Source organism: Artemia franciscana, chromosome 7, assembly GCF_032884065.1.
Source record: "Artemia franciscana chromosome 7, ASM3288406v1, whole genome shotgun sequence".
Lineage (NCBI taxonomy): Eukaryota > Metazoa > Arthropoda > Branchiopoda > Anostraca > Artemiidae > Artemia > Artemia franciscana.
The window spans coordinates 4,608,420-4,627,725 of record NC_088869.1 but is presented as its reverse complement, the minus strand read 5'-3'; the positions used below and the strand labels follow the sequence as shown (position 1 = coordinate 4,627,725).

Below are 19,306 nucleotides of genomic sequence, written 5' to 3'. Positions count from 1 at the left end.
ACCCTAATTAAAAATAAGTACACAAAACTGAACCTCTAATCCAGTCAAAATCCTGTTTCGGTTGGGTGTGTGTACCTCTAGTGTACAGACATCTAACTAGTACGTAGTCCCTTGCTTTCAAAGCTGTCATGAAAGCAATCTTCAGATATGTTTAAGAATTTCAAGAAACACTATGAGCAAGCGTGTGTACGAACTTTGTCAAGCACCCAATATAATTTTTGAGAGGTAGTAATTTCTCACAAAAAATTGGAGACGGATATTGACGTCGTAAATTTAATAAATAGATGCGTTTAGACCGGTCTATCTCTTAAATAATATTCAGCGCGCCACTGCTGATCTTAATTGAATATTTTGTTTGTAAAAGAGCTTTGCCAAAGAAAATAGATCTAGCTCATTTTCTTTAGGGAAAAGACCCTTGAAATTAGCAATTTAAGGAATGATGATAGGAGAAAGTTGAAGCATACGGAGGATACTTTCAATGTAGATAATTACCATTGCATCTGATCAAAGTATCGTGGCACTCTGACAATTTTCTTTTGCAGAATGAGAGGGGTAGTCAGATGGTTAACAATAATTAAATACAGAACCAGCTGGGAAAATTGAAAACGTTGACAAATTCAAGTACATTGTGTCCATTTTAACACCAGATTGTCGAGCTGGTAATGACATTTCTACCCGAATATCAAGGGCTACGGGATTCTTTACCCGTCTGAAAAAGGTGCTAAGGCCCAGACATGACATTTCGACAAAGACCGAAGTCAGACTCTACATAGAATGCGTGTGAAATTTGCTACTATACGCATGCAAGACATGGCAGCTAAAGCCTGTCGAAGCTAGAGCTCTGGCCGCGTTCGATTGTCGCTATCTTCGCTATTTACTTTAAGCCTGCAGATGGTCTAAAATTTCAAATAGCAAAGTAAGAAGCCTCTGTGGCCAGACTGAAGAGCTATCCTCTACCATCAAAAAGATTTTACCTCAAATTTCTCGGCGACGACCCAAAGGTAAGATATGTCGAGACATCCGTATCTGCGAGCCAGTACCATCCTGAAAACGACATCAGGGTGGACGGATTTAAAATGTTTGGCAAAAATTAAAAGAGGACCTTGATCCATGGGGAAGCTTCCAAAAACATGCTAGGAGATGGGATAGAGACTGGCTGAAGATTGCTGGGGAAGCTGCAAACTCTAACAGTTCGAACAAAGGACACTATTTAAGGCACTAAAATAAGGAATTTGAACAATTAAAATCTAGTTTAACTATTTTTGAGAGGTAAGAATTCATCAAAATGCCATAGGAAACGGATAAAGACACCGTAAGTTTAATAAATAGATGCATTTAAATAGTTAATATTTAGTCACTTAAATAGTATAATCACTTAAATAGTATTCTTTACAAGGTTGCCTCTACTGAGACACTCGGTGGGCAACCTGATCGAAGAAAATAGAAGTAATTGATTTTTAAGAGAAAATACCTTTAAAATTAGTAATATCAGGAACGATGCTTGAAGAAGAATAAAGGCGACGGCCGATAATTTTTAAGCGGATAGTCGCTTACCCATACCACTACATGGGACATTATACTCTAAGAAGTCTCTCAAAGCATGCAGCAGCAGAGGCATGGGATCAGCTACGCAATTCAAACTCGAACTCGAGACAAGTTTGAAGACGAACTAATTTATAGAGATTAAGTTGGTCAGGGTTTTCAAATAAGGCTTTTTTATTAGTAAAAAACAGATATATTACTAATTGGAATTCCAGACGCCTTAGCAAACCAGTTCAACTTACTGTACCAAATTGTTTTTCAACATTAACTAATCACCGAGCTACTTCACGACATCAAATGTAAATATTGAAGAAACGATGTTTTCTTGACGCCGATAACTCTGCAAAAAAAAAAGCTATTGCAATAATTCTTTAACCCGAAAACCCCGCACATAAATTACTACATGTCAGCCAACTTCGACATAGTTCCCTCCAAAACTGATTTTGCTCCATCTCCGAGACTCTTGTTTGCTTATTCATCTCCTCAAGTTTCTGACTGTTTCAGCCATCGATTCCTTTTGTAATCTATTCTTTATCCAGTGAAAAAAAAAAAAAAAAAAAAAAAAAAAATAAACACACACACAAACCCTATCCAATGCAAAATCTCACATGGTAATCAAACAGTTCGTGGTAACAAACTGTAGTAAGGAGCGACCCGGCTCAATAGTAACCAAAACTCGGAAAAATAGTAACTCGGGAAACTCGGAAAAAAATAGAAATAGTAACCAAAAAACGGAATGTCGATACCAATAGTCAAACAGTTCGTGGTATCGAACTGTAGTAAGGAGCGACCCGGCTCGCTCCTCACTACAGTTTTGTTCCGCATAGTCAAAAACCATAATAACAATGTCTTTGGGATGACTCACTCCCCAACAGTCACTGGGAGATGGGCTGCAAGCTACAAACTTTGTCCAGTTTTTACATACAGTAATGGTTATTGGGAAGTGTACAGACGTTTTCATGGGGATTTTTTTGGTCTGGGGGTGGGGTTGAGGGGAGGGTACTATGTGGGAGGATCTTTTCTTGGAGGAATATGTCATGGGGAAAGAGAAATTCAATGAAAAGGGTGCGGGATTTTCTAGCATTACTATAAAAAAACAATGAAACAATAAACATGAAAAAGTTTTTTCAACTGAAAGTAAGGAGTAGCATATGAGGGGTTCTAAAATACTTTAACATAAAGAGCGAGGTATTTAGGAGGATATAAATACCTTGCTCTTTATGCTAAAGTATTTTTAGTAATTTCAACTATTTATTCTACGGCCTTTCTGATTCAGGGGTCATTCTTAAAGAATTGGGACAAAACTTAAGATTTAGTGTAAAGAGCGAGGTATTAACGAGGGGACAAACCCCCTCATATACATAATAAAAAATATAAGAATATAAAAGTTTATTACGTAAGTTAATTCTTAAGTTGCTTATATTTTTTACTAATTAAAACGTTTGTTAAAAATTAAAGTTCCAGTTGCCTTTTTAAGTAACCGAAAAATTGAAGGACAACTAAGACTCCTTCCCCACTCCTTATTTCTCAAAATCGTCTGATCAAAACTAAGAGAAAGCCATTTAGCCAAAAATATAATTAATATGCAAATTTCATTTTAATAATTTATGTTTGGAGTGCCAAAATCAAAAATGCATTAATTCAAAAACGTTCGGAAATTAAATAAAAAAAAACTAGTTTTTTTAACTGAAAGTAAGGAGCGATATTAAAACTTAAAACAAAACAGAAATTACTCCGTATATGAAATGGGTTGTCCCCTCAGCAATTCCTCGCTCTTTACGCTAAAGTTTTTAATTGTTTTAAAAAGTTGAACTCTGGAAAAGAGTCAAACTTTAGCGTAAAGAGCGAGGGATTGCGGAGGGGACAACCCATTTCATGCACGGATTAATTTCTGTTTGTTTTAAGTTTTAATATTGTTCCTTACTTTCAGTTTAAAAAACTAGTTTTTTTATTTAATTACATCAAAAGAATAGAATTTTAATGCTGATATTAAATACATAGGTTTCTCTCAACTTTAGTCTTACCCATCAAAAGTTACGAGCCTTATAAGTTACCCATCAAAGTAAATTTGCCTTACTTTAGAAAATAGGGGGAAATAGCCCCTAAAAGTCAGAGAATCTTAACGAAAATCACACCTTTAGATTTGCCGTATCGGCAAATCTGGGAACCTACTGTAGAAGTTTCAAGCTTCTATCAACAAAAACGTGGACTTTTGTATTTTTCTTTTTGCCAGAAGACAGATCACAGATGCGTGTTTATTTGTTTTTTTTTCCAGGGGTGATCGTATCGACCCAGTGGTCCTAGAATGTTGCAAGAGGGCTCATTCTAACGGAAATTAAAAGTTTCAGCACCCTTTTAAGTGACCATAAAAGTTGGAGGGCACCTAGGCCACCTCCCATGCACACTTTTCCCGGATCAAAATTTTGAGATAGCCATTCTGTTAATCGTAGCTGAAAACCTAATACATATGTCCCTGGGGACGACTTAATCTTCCACAATCCCTGGGGGAGGGGCTGCAAGCTACAAACTTCCGCCATTTTTTACATATTGTAATGGTTATTATGAAATGTACAGACGTTTTCAGGGGGAACTTTTCCTGTTGGGTTGGGGGTGGGTCGGGAGGAGGGAGTTACGTGGGAGGATCTTTCTATGGGGGAATTTATTACGAGTGAAGAGAATTGCCATGAAGGGAGCGCAGGATCTTCTAGTATTATTTAAAAAAATGAGAAAATAGATAATTTTTTTTCAACTGGAAGTAATGAGTAGCATTAAAACTTAAAACGAACATAAAATATTACGTATATGAGGGGGGTTGTCTCCTCCACATTACCGTGCGCTAAAATATTTTTGGTAATTTAAATTATTAATTCTACGGCCGTTGTGATTCAGGGGTCATAAAGATTTGGGACAAAATTCGTTCTTAAGTGTAAAGAGCGAGGTATTGACGAAGGGACAAACCCCCTCATATACATAATAACAATATACAAACATAGAAGTTCGTTACGTAAGTTAATTCGTAAGTTACGTATATTTATTACTAAGAAAAACGTTCGTAAGAAAATAAAAAGCCCTAGTTGCATTTTCAAGTAACCAAAAATTGAAGGGAAACTAGGCCTCCTCCCCCCCCTCATAATTTATCAAAATTGTCCAATCAAAAATATGTGAAAGTCATTTAGCAAAAAAATACAAGTTTTATTTTATTTTTAACTTGATTTTGGCAGTGAGCCAAAATCAAAACATACATTAATTCAAAAACGTTCAGAAATTCAATAAAAAAAACAAGTTTTCTCAGCTGAAAGTGAGGAGCGACATTAAAACTCAAAACGAAGAGAAATTATTCCTGATATGAAAGGGGCTGTCCTCTCCTCAACGTCCCGTTCTTTACGCTAAGGTTTTTTATTGTTTTAGAAAGTAGAAACTATGACGAAGTTTCAAACCTTAGCGTAAAGAGCGAGACGTTGAGGAGAAGACAGCCCCTTTCATAAACGGAATAATTTCTGTTCGTTTTAAGTTTTAATGTTGCTCCTTACTTTCGGTTGAGGAAACATGTTTTTTTTTTATTTAATTACGTCAAAAGCTCCGGGGTGCGTGTTATTTGAATTAATTAATGAATGATTTTATTCAGTGACTAAACCCTTACAGAGTATGTCACTATCTAATCTACAAAATAGCTGCAAAATACAATCTAGTAAATGGCATAAAGGAAAAAATTAAACAATATCCAGACTCTTTTTTCGGTTTAACTATGCAAAAATGGCTTACCAAGTACCTTTAATGAATCAAATAACATTAATATTAGAAATATCAGAGTAAGAAACCTCTTTTAATTTAAATCGCAATTTGGCAGTGCACGTTGTTTCATTTTCAAATTACTCTTACGCCTCAACGCCATGTTTTATACCTGAGCCATATCCTAATCAAACGTTTTCATTCAAAAAAAAAAAAAAAAAAAAAAAAAAAAAAAAAAAAAAAAAAAAAAAAAAAAAAAAAAAATGAATGTTACGTACTTTTTCTTGATTCGGATGTTATTCTTGTGCAACAAAAGTATAAAATCGAAATGGTAATTAATTCGAAAAAGCTATATCAGCACTAATTTGTTCATAAGTTTTGTCTCCTAATACTGCGTGTTTGAGCAGGTTATTTGACCATACTTATAGGAAAATAAAAAAGTATATAGAAAAGAAAACTGCTATTCCATGTTTTCATTTTTTCGAATTAAAGAAATTATGCCTTAAATTTTCAATCTGACTATTCATTAATAATTAATAATCTTAAAAGTTAAACATATTTCAACTTAATAAATTACGAACGAATATCATTTTTGGTGCTGCAGCCGTGCGTAATTTGGATTTTATTCACAAGTGTGATTATAGATTGCCTCGGGCATTACTCTGAAATGGTTAAGATTCCCGTCTCAAAGTTGGCTACATCAATTTACAGGAATTTTTGTGCCAATAGAAAAATGCTAATACTGGGCCTTAGCAGACAGGTGACATTATTGATACACAATATAGCATTCCCTGGACAAAGAAAGTGCCCAGTACCAAATTAGAGTAATTCCAGTTGAAACATCTTTTTACATCGTACAAGGAGGTTATAAGGCAGGGATAAGGTGTCATCATGAACATGTTATCGCTGAATAAGATCATTTTTCTCCCTTTGACTGAAATGTTGCTGGTTAATAAAACAAAATTCCCTCCAGGTTTCTCAAAGGTACTCATTCGGAGCTGGGTCGACTCTGGCTGAGGTTTCAAAGTGAAGGAGCTCACTCCCCCCTCCCAAAAAAGGAATAATTAAGTAATTAGTGACACAAGGACCCAAACATTTTACCCTGAGGATAAAAGATGTCATGCTCAACAATGCGCACTGCACCTACTAATACCACTAATAACCGAATTTTGCAGCATGCCTCCTGAGGCCAACATAGCCATGTACGCTACTCCTCTATCCCAAGTCCCCCTCTTTGCACCCTACGTTGAATTTGAAATTTCTCTTAAATACTTCCTCATGACCAACTCCTCCCCCCATTCAGGGACGGCCTGTTTTTGTTTGGCCTAAGATGGTTGGCCAATAAGGAAGATCTTTGGTAATATGTCATTTTTGATCCACATAACTTGTTGTGATCTCAATCTTTCTTTCATTATTGCTAGAAAGCTGGGTATAACCGTATTCTTCGTACAGATTAGGCTAATATTTGAAATCCCATCAGTTAGATAGGTAGCCAAAAGAATCTGTAGATAACTCCTTGGGAAAACCCTGAAAAAATCCTAATTCGTCTTTCGGAGCGTCCACATTTTGGGACCATAGTTGACAAACGTCATTACTGTAGCTTTCAATATTTTAATCTTAGTTGACAGACTTATCTTCTTATTCTTCCAAAGTTTTTTCAGCTATAAAAGAAAAAAAACCTTGGCTATTCTTCTTGTAACATCTTTACTGCACCCACAATCTTTACTAATAACAAAACCTAAAACACTTTTTCTCCTTCACTTATCTTTGGTCTTAACAAGTTAATCTTTTAAATATTAATTTTCAAATTTTTTTGCGCCCTGAACTCTCAAAACAATCAAAAACATTCATTTTACTAAAATCTTATCTAGGTCACTTAAATCATTAGCATCATCCAAGTCTTTGAGAACTTTGCTTTCCCATTTCATACCAAGCTCCCCCTAGCCTTTGATGTGTTCATTTGGACGAAACCATTTCAAAATGATCAATAAAAATTGGGATAAAACGCAGTCCTGTTTAAATCCTAATTCAATATAAAATTAACTGCTTATATTTTTTACTTTAACTGAAGCAATTTTATTTTCGTAAATAGACCAAATCATTTTAATGTATATATCTGATATAACAAACACAGAGAGGACCTTTGCTAAGCTTTTCTATTCACTGGATCAAACGCTTGCTCATAATCAATAAAACGGATGACTAAAGGCGCTCTGATGACTCAGCCACTTCTCAATTTACTGATCTAAGAGTGAAAATGGCTGACGCATCCTCTCCCTTTCAAAAACCACACTGTTCTCCTTTTAAAAATTCATCAACGACCTATCCAAGTATCATCCTACTCAGTAATTTGCTTCCCATGGACACCAAGCTAATGCCTCAAAAATTAACATTGTCATTCTAATAACCTTTCTCTTGGAAGGATGGAATTGAAATTTTCCAAAATCCCCGGATACTTCTTCTTTTTTCGAAACCATATTCATAATCTTCAGTTGCGCTACCTGTAACTTCACAACCGCAATATGGAAAAACTAATTGACCAAACTATCAGCACTTGGGGTCTTATTATTTTTTAAATCTTTTAGCACTGTTTTCAATTTAAAAAAAGAAAAATCTTCCTTCCCCTCCAAAGTGACACAAATTTTTTCATTTTTGCTATATCATTTCCTGTAACGGTGTCACCATTTAGCACTTTTTCAAATTATTCTGCTCCTTCCTCTTTAATTCTTTGCTTATCACTAATTGTGGCCAATCTCTACGGGACAAGTAAAATTAACTAAGCAATCATATCCATATCTCAACATCACATCTTCTTAATTTATATTTTAATACTTTCTCTTCTTTCCTTTCATTTCTTTTTTCTTCATATGATCTATCACTCAAATACATTTTGTACAAGCCCATTCTCTTCTCTAATATATTAAAGCATTTTGGGTAATGTTCCAAGCTGTGTTTCTAACTTTTCTTCCTAAGACATTAGGAAATCATTCCATCTGTCTTCTACATGGTCAAACATAGACTCCCCAGTTTAATATTTAACTAGTCCATGAAAGTTTCTCTCAGATTCTCATCCTGGAGTATATCAACGACAAAACTTCCTAGAATGTTCTAATTCTTAGCTTTAAACACTAAACACTACTTTATGGCAACCATCATAACAGCACTACTATTTATCCTAGTATCTTGTATCGATCCTGTCAGTCTTCGTTTTACAATAGTATTATCAATAGGATTGGCCGTCTTACCATCATGTGAATATCATGTTAACTTATGGACGATTTTATGAATAAATGCTGTATTGCTTATAACTAGATTGTTACGCCTGCCCTACGATAGAATGTATCCCTATTTCTACCAACCTAAAAATTAAAATCTCCTGATAAAAAAAGAATATTTTTACCTCGGATCGTTTTTATTTTTTCCCGCAGAGATAATTAGTATTTCATGTGACTCACTACTATCTTAATGGGTCAATTCTACGGGGCATATGCAACTATAACTGAAACCTTGGACTTTGTAGTCCTAAATGAGCAACTAGAATTTTATAGTTAATACCTTCCTAACATAAGCAAGAATCAGCACATTCCTTACTCATCATGAGCCCTACTCCCAGCAGATATGTTTTATTGCTTACCCAATTGTAATACTTTTCAAACAGTTCGTGGTAACGAACTGTAGTAAGTGGTGACCTGGTTCAATAATAACAGAAACTCCAATAGTTTCGGAATACCAATAACCGAATAACGGAATAACCGAATACCAATAGTTACATCGAAAGAATCGTATTTTTATGCTGATTTTTAAAGTTTCATCAAGTTTAGTCTTACTCATAAGAAGTTACGAGCCTGACTGTTTTAAAAAGTAGTGTTGTGAGAAGAAGTCCAACTTTAGCGTAAAGAGCAAGGCGTTGAAGAGGAGACAACCCCTTTCATATACAGAATAATCCCTGTTCGTTTTAAGTTTTAATGTTGCTCCTTACTTACAGTTAATTTTTTTTTTATTTAATCATGATTTAAAGCTGAGTTAGTTCCCGTAGAAAATTGTTTGATATAGCTGGTTTGATAAACATTAGGAACTGGAAAAAAAAATGAAAAAAAAAGGTTTCTCTTTTGTAGGGCAAATGCTTAAGCACCAAGTACTGATTACCAAAAACACTGTCAAAAAAAGCCTAACATCTCACATACTATGTCACCTTTAACTATTTTAAACATAATGCATAACGTAAGCATAGTACACAGCGCTCGAGACTTTAGTTATGCTCATGTGATTTTTAACAATAGATGATATGGAAATAAATAATTTTTTAGACCACACTGACTTAACATTTACAAATGTAATGGAAGTTGGCTATAGTGAATGCCATAAATTTATTCATTTAAAATTCAAACTGACATGTAATTAACAACAAAACAATAAAAAAACTTACACAATAGTTCCAATGAAACCATCTTTAAAATTGGTGCAGCTGGTGGTGGCTGAGAAATTTGACAAGTGAAAATATCATGCAAACTTGATCTTTTCACATCCAGATAAATCATTGTGTTCCTGATGATATTGTTTTCTATTTTGTCTGTAGTGTTATCAAATAAAGCAGCTCCATGCCACCATGAAATATGTGGGGTTGGGATTCCTGCAATAAATTTTGAATCTCAATGTAGGTTATTTTTTTACCATTTGATTTCTTCATTCTTAAACCATGAACAATTTTTTGGAAAGGAAAATAAAAAAGAAAAATAATAATAAAACAAAATAAAAATGTTGTTTATTAGTTTTAGTATTAATTGCTGATAACAGTCAGAATAAAAAGAATCAATTTGCCTATAGTAACGATAAATCAAATAGACTGTCCTTTATTTATATATATTGATTGTTATGAATTTGTTTTCATCAATTTTCACTGATTGTTGTGTTTCTCGTCCAGTTCTAGACTGATTTAAGCATTTTAAATAGACTTGAAAAGAAGTTGTTAGTCCCTGACATGCAGTGATGGGACTCATTGGTGATCTTTAGGGAATTACCCTTCAAGCATTTGTATAATATGAAAATTACAACATGGACCCTCACGACGTTGAAAGACAACTATCGTATTGAACACTTTGCAGTTGAATTCAGTCATTTGAAAATAAGTTGCTCGGAGTTTTTGAAACTTATCCTTCAGGGTTAGGAAACAGGATTTTAGGTGATTTAAAATGTATCTATTCAGGTAGGAAGAATGAGGCACTTAGTTAGGGAGTATGGCTTCTGATGGATACGGGACAGTGTTTCCACTATGGGGATTTCCCCCCTAAAATGGGGATTTTTTTAGTCTTTTAGGGGCAAGAGTTTGTTTTAGGGATTTGGGGATTTTCTAGGGATTTTTTCTCTCCCATGGACTTTTAGGGAAATTTTTGGGGGGTTTCCTTTAATTTGTTCATCATCATCATCTTCTTGATCAGAGAAGCAGGATAATTCAATTTAGAATCTCTTTCCTTGTGAATTGAACTTGGAATCACAGAGAAGAACTTCTTCAGTTGCTTAAAAAATTTTAACACCACACAGATTTTGAGATGTACAGGAGTCCTAAGTAACAAACTAGCAACAAAGAACTGTTTGAAACAGTTCCATGCTGATGTGGGCTTCAAACAATAATTTCAGCTTGGACTGTTCTCGATTAATGAAGTCATATGGTTTGTCATTTTTGGGTTGTGTTTTCATAAGATTATTTGGTAGATAGCATGTCATTTTTTTACAGGTCAGATAAATAAAGTTATAATATATTTTGATAGTTTTATAGGGTACGTAGTTGTTCTTACTGTAGAAAATTTTTTTGACAAGCATTGCATGTATGATTCTTTTTCTCCACAGTACTTGTATGATGTTTATGATTTTTGTGTAAAATCAAAAAAACTTCAACTCGAACTTGTAGCCAGCTTTATAAGTACTGACATGAATAATGGAAGTAGGCTATAACTATTCGAACACCTCTCTTACCGTTTCATTACCCTAGTTTTTAACAGACAAACAAACTGACAGCCATTTTTTTAAAACAATAGCACATGTAGGAATAAATGGATTGTGTGGTTTTGGCAAGCCTACGTACCCAGGGGGAAATCATGAACCTTCATACTATAATTGGTAAATTTTTTGTTGTTCATTTTTTTGACTTACAAATAAAGTGAACATACCACTCGATGTCTTTTTTATGTTCTTTACACATATAACAATTACGTCTATCACAAATTCAAATTTAAGCACAATTTAAGCTCTTGAAACCAAAATATTTCTAGTTTCGGGGTATAAACAAAGCTTAAAACATTGGTCTCAGTATTTAACTTCCTGCAGAAGGACTATGTGGAATCAACTAGTGCTTTAGAAATCGATGTGAACAATCGGAAGTTTTAACTTCCCCTTGAAAGCTTTTACTTGGGTCCGAACGGACAAGATTCCCTCTATACGTCAAGGTCAGATACTGCCGTCCCCCCTGATTCAATCGAAGTAGTTCTCAAAGCTGCTCAGGCGTTCCATATCAAAGCAGTAGGCCAGATACAGAAAAGGTTCCATTTCAAAGACAACATTTACAAATATGCTGAAATGGTTGACCCAGTGTCAGCCCAATCACTTCAGCCTGCCTCTCAGCTACTTTTTGTTAGGAAGTATGGACAGATCCCATGGGAAGGAACCAAAACCGAGCAGGAGTGGAGGAGGCAGAGCCTCATTGATATTGAAAACGTCAAAACAATGGATGCTGTGACCTGCTGGTGTTTGGTATTGGTGAAAAAAAAATGCTGCCGGAACAGAATTTGTATCCTAACCTAAAACCGGCAGTATTATTTATTTCCTCTGTTCCATTTTCAAATGTCAATGTCGAGAGGTTTTTCAGTGCTGTAAAAGTAGTAAAAACTGACCGTCAGAATAAATTGAAAACATAAACTTTGCAGGGGATTCTTAAAACAAAATATAGAATGAAAAGGGCTCAAGAAAGTGTCGAATGTGAAGATGATTAGTTACTTCACCACATGAGAATGGTAAAAGCTTCAGCCACCATACAAAAAATGTTGAAGACACATCAGGGGAAGATAAGGTCTGATTACGTTGTACAAGTTACGATTGAACAGTATTAAACATCTTGTACTCTAATCTACATTACAGTATTACATTTTCTTTTCTATTTGCTTAATATTATTTGAAGTATATTTGAAGCTATTTGTATTTAGCTGATGATTAAAAAGCACTTTAAACGGCATGACAAGACATTCTATTATGGTAGTGATAGCTAGACTTCAATCTAAGAAGCCGAAATATGTTACCTTTCAATGGTACGGGTAAAATGAGATAGGGGGAAGCGATTCAGGGAGTAATTAGAAAATGGGAGATTCTTAGGGATTTTGGAACTGAAGATGGGGATTTCTAGGGATTTTTTAGCTCTTTATTAGGGATTTAAAAAATGAGAAAGTGGAAACACTGATACGGGAGCTTCCTAGTCTTGCTTGTGTTAAGAAAGTATTAATCTTAGAATTCTAGTTACTCACTTCATGACCAATAGTCTGGTGCAAATGGGCATAGATGGTATCTTAGCTTAAGTAAATTCTTCGTACGGCAGGAAAATATACTGCAACCTTTTTTTAGGTACAACAATATAGTTTTAAGCAATATGATAGTCCACAATAAAATGGCCTGAAAGTTTACATGGTGCGTAAATGATGGCAAGACAGTTATCCTAGCTGATTATGCTATTGTAGATTTAAGACTGACCGGACTAAAATGGAACATTTGTGTATAGAGGAGGTCATTATTGATGTTATAAGTAAACTTCATTATCTAGTAGTGTCTAGTTTATTAATCGCTGAAATTGATGGAGGATAAATATAATTTGGAGAACTGTGACATTGATAGAATTTACAATATAATAGATGGAACGAACGATTTGAAAAAATATATTTCGGGAATCAGCAGAAGACTTATCGAGGAAGAAGGTTAGAAATGTAGCTAAGAATATTAGCAAAAACGCTTTAAACTTGGCTAAAGAAAAAAGAGATTTTTATAGGAAAACTCGGGGTAAGGAAAGTCGGCATAAGTCGCGAAGTTACAGATTAATAACTGAATATTAGGAATATGATTTTTGGAAAATTGAAAATAAATAGTGATTTTAAGAAAGATTAAATTAAACCCATTTATAAGAAACGTGATAAGAGTTAGTGTCTTTAATATTGAGGCGTTAGGGTGATTTCTGAAGGATACCACTTAGCATCATGATTCTGACTAGACTAAAATATGCTCTAGATAAAGTTTTTTGAGAAGAGGTCTGCGGTTTTAGGAAGGGAAAAGGATACGTTGCCTAAATTTTCACTCTTAGATCAATAGCTGAGAAAGGCCTAAATAATCAAACCAAATTAATCCTCGTTATCATTCATTTGAATAAGCAATTGAGTAAACTTGTAGAAAAGCTTTGGTGAAGGTCTAATTCTTGTATGGCTCACTTACGTCTGATTCTTGTATTGCCTTTATTGTATGGTTGGTTTTAACGTTACTCTTTACTATTGTGTAAAACAGTCGACCTTTTTTAAATTGTGTCTAACTGGAGTATACGGTTGGCACCAGCGCTGCCAACACTTCGAAATAAATTGTACTAGTTTTGACCAAATTATATCACAAAAGATTTTTGTGATAGCGTTCGACGTCACTCTCCATTTAACACTACGGTATCTATTGCTTGACATGTGCTTCATAATCTTTCAAAATTACTGTTTTTGTAAGCCACTAACTACATAATACTATATAGTATAATTACTTGCGTGCCATTAATTATCGGCTAGTATCACAAATCGTACTTATCGTCAATATGTCACTATTTTGTACAACAGAATGCTATGATTATGGGAGCTTACAGTAAAATAATATCCACGCAACATCTGAATTTCAGATACCAGTTGAGGCTGAACATGCCCGGTCCTGTCGCAAACAGTAGCAAGTACTAACAACAATATAGAATTATTAAGACTATAATGATGACCTGGGTTTACTAAATGCAGAAAACGCAAAAAAGCGTCTGGTGTGCCCCAACGTTGCCAACGTGGTACAATTGTACCGTTTTCGATACAATCTAGAGATCCTGCTAAAACAAGGTACATTAAAAAATTCCATGACACAATCCAACATTTCTGGTACATTTTAATACATTTTGATTGCATTCGCTAAGTTGAGTTTTTGATCATTTCCTCGAATTTTTTCTTCGAACACAAACTCCAAGACAAAAAAATTAACGTATTTGAAACTAATCCTCACAAGAAGAAACATTATTCAAAACTGGTTTCTGAGAGAGAGTGAAGATATGAGCTGAAAATGGCTGCTTGATTTTCAGTTTATTCTAGTTTTTTGTTGGTTAAATGGAAACTGACGTCGAATGCTATTAATGCACGACAAAATTCTTTTGTCTTACAATTTAGTCAAAAAGTGGCACAATTTGTCTCAAAGTGTTGGCAGCGCTGGTGCCAACCGTATACTCCAGTTAGACACAACTTAAAAAAGGTTAACTGTTTTACACAATATTAAAGAGTAACGCTAAAACAAACCATGCAATAAAGGCTATACAAGAATTAGACGTAAGCGGGCCATACAAGAATTAGACCTTCACTAAAGCTTTTCTCCAAGTTTAGTCAATTGTTTATTCAAATGAATGATAACGAGGATTAATTTGGTTTGATTATTTAGGCCTTTCCTAGCTATTGATCTAAGAGTGAAAATGTGAGACAAAAATTCTTGATTTTCAGTTTATTCTAGTATTTTGTTGGTTAAATGGAAACTGACGTCGAATGCTATTAATGCACGACAAAATTCTTTTGTCTTACAATTTAGTCAAAAAGTAGTACAATTTGTCTCAAAGTGTTGGCAGGGCTGGTGCCAACCGTATACTCCAGTTAGACACAACTTAAAAAAGGTTAACTGTTTTACACAATAGTAAAGAGAAACGTTAAAACCAACCATACATTAAAGGCTTTACATAATGTGATCTAATGTTTTCCTAAGTCTCCTCTGCGATACTACCAATAAACTTTAACTTTTACTTTATTAGAATTAATACAAATTTTCAGACAAGACTTTTTTTCTGAGGACCGGGGGAACGGATGTTTTTAGATATAAGATCTCGTTCAAAAATTTGAGTCGACAACTGGCTGTATTTTTTATACTTTAATAAGTTTTTAGGGAACCAAAATTTACACTCTTGTAAAAAAAAAAGTTGGCTTGGAAGGGCATTGGTAACCCTTTTATGGCTGCTATGGCTTTAAAATGACGCAACTGAAAGAAAAAAAAATATGTGAAAACAAAAATTAAACATAAATACATATACGCAGGTTCACAAGAGATAGGGCCACTGCGGGCAGCCGGACAAAGGACGTTTTCTGCCTCCTTTCTCCCATGAAGCATTGTTTAACCCCATTCAAAATTTTGCCTACAAAAAAAGCTTTAAAGTTTGTAGAATATTTACAATTTTTAGTGAAAAATCCAAAACAGCCAAGATGAAATCAGGAAACTTAGCCAAAAAAGCATATTCCTGTTCAAAAATATTGATTAAAGATTAGTTTAACCAAGTAATTTGAAGATTCATAATTGAAAAGCGTATGTACCACTCATGTGGCCATGTCAGCAATTAATTTTTTTTTACATACTGTACCTATAGACAATTATAATGGCCATAAACGGTTATGGACTATAAAGATTCGTGTGATGTTTTTTCAATCTTATAAGTAGTTCCTTTTTTTTGTTTTTTGCCGATGTCAATGCTATGATTTATCCGATTTAATTGTCTTCTAGTTTGGCCTTTCAGTTATAGACTAAAAAAAAAACTTTTCCTTCTATACTATATTTTAAACATGAAAAGATATCAATCACAGAAAAGGCGTTTCCAGGTCCAGCATTTTGGCGTTGGTGTGATGGGTTTGTTATTTCCTTTACCAGATAGATCGATGATAAATTTTCCCTCTGAAAAGGAAATTTATTTTCTAAGAGAAAGCTAGATAGCTGAGATATGATTATGTTGGAATTTAAGACCTCCATTTTTCCAACACGTTTGATTGTAGTCTAATAAACAATGCATTGCAAATTTACTTTCAAAATTTGAAGCAATATTTTATATGTTGTCTCAACAAAAGCATTTGGAGATAAATAAGGAATTGTGCCAATTTATCAACTAGAAAGTTTGAGTAGATTGAGTAGATAAAGGCGAAAAAGAAATGATTTTTCGAACTTTTCTAATTTACTTTTTCTTATCTTATTTTTATCCTTGTCATGATACGAAGCATAGACCCTTAAGTTTGATACAAATAAAACAATTATAGTTAAATAGAAAAAGAATAATATAGATAGTTTTTACTCTTTATTTCAATAAAATACAAGTTTGTAGAATTCTTCACATATTGAAAAATACCACCAGTCAGTTTATTTGAGCTAAATATGTAAATACATGTAGGTATTCATAAACTGAGAAGAAATGATTTTTGTTTGTTTTACGTTTTCACTTCACTGCAATAAGAAAACCTTTTTCTTCAGTTAATATTATCTGAGAGACACATTACTATTTACTGAGTCAGGGCAATTGTTTTGAATATGATTCGATCCGCCATAAAATCATGGTACTATAGTTTAAGACCTGCTTAAATATAGTTCTTAATATTCCGCCTGGAAAATCTATTTGGTGACTTTGCAAATAAAAACATATTAATTCCTATAGTTGCTTTGGGAAGCAATTTTAAAACTAATAAGGGATTTGACCCCAATCCTTCATGATTTGCCGCATTTTCTGTATAATTCATCTATAATTTTCTTCTTCGAAATTCGTTGCAATGAAAACCGTTTTATTGTTATGGAGTTTAATCAAAAACAACTCCAGGCCTCTACTATTTAACGTTGATTTAATTTTGGCTGTAGGGAGCCAAAACCCTGCTTCTTGTGATACTACAAACAATATCAAGACATGGATATTTGGCATGATATTTACCTTGGGGAGCCAAAACCCTGCTTCTGGTGATACTACACACAATATCAAGACATAGATATTTGACATGATGTTTACCTTTGTGAGCCAAAACCCTGCTTCTGATGATACCACACACAATATCAAGACATAGATATTTGGCATGATATTTACCTTGGGGAGCCAAAATCCTGCTTCTGGTGATACTACACACAATAACGAAATATATATATTTGGCATGATATTTACCTTGGGGAACCAAAACCCTGCTTCTGGGGATACTACACACGATAACAAAACATAGATATTTAGCATGATATTTACTTTGGAGAGTCTAAATCCTGCTTCTGGTGATACTACACACAATAACAAACCATATATATTTAATATGATATTTATAGGAGCTTGAATCTTCTACAGTACGTTTCTCTGATACGCTAAATCTGATGGTGTGATTTTTGTTAAGATACTATGACTTTTAGAACGTGTTTCCCCTTATTTCCTAAAATAAGGCAAATTTTCTCAGGCTCGTAGCTTTTGATAGGTAAGACTAAAATTGATGAAACTTGTATATTTAAAATCAGCATGAAAATGTGATTCTTTTAATGTAGCTATTGGCATAAAAATTCCGTTTTTTAGAGTTTCGGTAACTATTGAGCCGGTTAACTCCTTACTACCGTTCACTACCACGAACTGTTTGATTGAAATGTTTTTGAAACTGATTGAAGAAATTACAGCGTCTGACTTTTAACATTAATTGAATTTAATCGAAATAAAATTAATTAGCATTAAACTAGAATCGTAAATCACTGGAAGTTATTGAATTTTGATTAAATGAAGAATTAGTATTAATTTTGCTAATTTGTCATAGTCTTACGCATGTGCAATGAATGAATTATTAGGTGGGACCGAAAAACACAACATACCCTTTTCCGTTCTTATTTTTCTCTCAAACATCTTGTTTTTGTCGCTGTTAATATTCTTTACAGAAGAAAAAAAAAGGCTACAACCGTTAGAAAAAAGATTACGTGCAATACCATTTCCCGTAAAGGAAAAAAGACCCTTCGAGGCGCCATTCGAAATAGTCTTGTTATACTTGATTGTAATCAATTTGGCAAAAAAAAACACATTTCAGGAAAAGGGAAAGTTTCTTGCTTTCATGAATTTATATTCTGGATTTATACATTTGGGAAAGAGTTAAACTTGATTATTTACTTATCATTTTAAAAAGGCAAAAGAAAAATAAATAAAATACCCGCATTAAGTATTTAACTCCAAGGCCATATCTAGAGGGAGGTACCCCCAAAATGTTTGTCAGACTCGTAAAATGTAACGAAGTTCAATATAAACAAATTTTTGATGCGTTTTCAAAAGTTTCTTTTGCAAGCTCCTACCCCCCTTCCGAAAACATCTTAAGTAATCACTCCCCTCTCCCCGAAAAAGATCCTAGATCCAGTGCAGAGTTGCATGTTCACCGACACTGTTACCCATTTGTTCATATATAGTTAGGTAGAAGGCCTATAGTAATAGAGATACTATAAGTATAGGATAGGACTGTCAAACAGTTCGTGGTAACGAACTGTAGTAAGGAGCGACCCGGCTCAATAGTAACCAAAACTCTAAAAATTGGAATTTTGGTACCAATAGCTGCAACAAAAGAATTGCATTTTAATGCTGATTTTAAATGTATAAGTTTCATCAAGTTCAGTCTTACCCATCAAAAGTTACGAGCCTGAGAAAATTTGCATTATTTTAGAAAATAGGGAAAACACCCCCTAAAAGTCATAGAATCTTAACGAAAATCACACCATCAGATTCAGCGTATCAGAGAATCCTACTGTAGAAGTTTCAAGCTCCTATCTACAAAAATGTGGAAGTTTATATTTTTTGCCAGAAGGCAGATCACGGATGCGTGTTTATTTGTTTGTTTGTTTTTTTGTTTTTTTTTAGTTTTTTTTTTCCCAGGGGTGATCGTATCGACACAGTTGTTCTAGAATTTTACGAGAGGGCTCATTTTAACGGAAATGAAAAGTTCTAGTGCCCTTTTTAAGTGACCAAAAATTGGAGGGCCCCTAGGCCCCCTCCCAC

At 34.1% G+C, this 19,306-nt stretch overlaps 1 protein-coding gene and 1 long non-coding RNA gene across 2 annotated transcripts in view; one reads left to right on the top strand and one right to left on the bottom strand.

The window, feature by feature from the left end:
* Window positions 1-19,306, bottom strand: part of LOC136028754 (hemicentin-2-like) — a gene marked incomplete in the record, with an annotated part of 380,916 nt that overhangs the window by 232,370 nt on the left and 129,240 nt on the right. Inside the window, 1 exon segment of the mRNA XM_065706639.1 lies at window positions 9,698-9,901. Within this exon segment, the coding sequence (XP_065562711.1) occupies window positions 9,698-9,901 (204 nt within the window).
* The window catches only part of LOC136028756 (uncharacterized), a 171,508-nt gene that overhangs the window by 41,570 nt on the left and 110,632 nt on the right, over window positions 1-19,306 (top strand). The window lies entirely within an intron of this gene.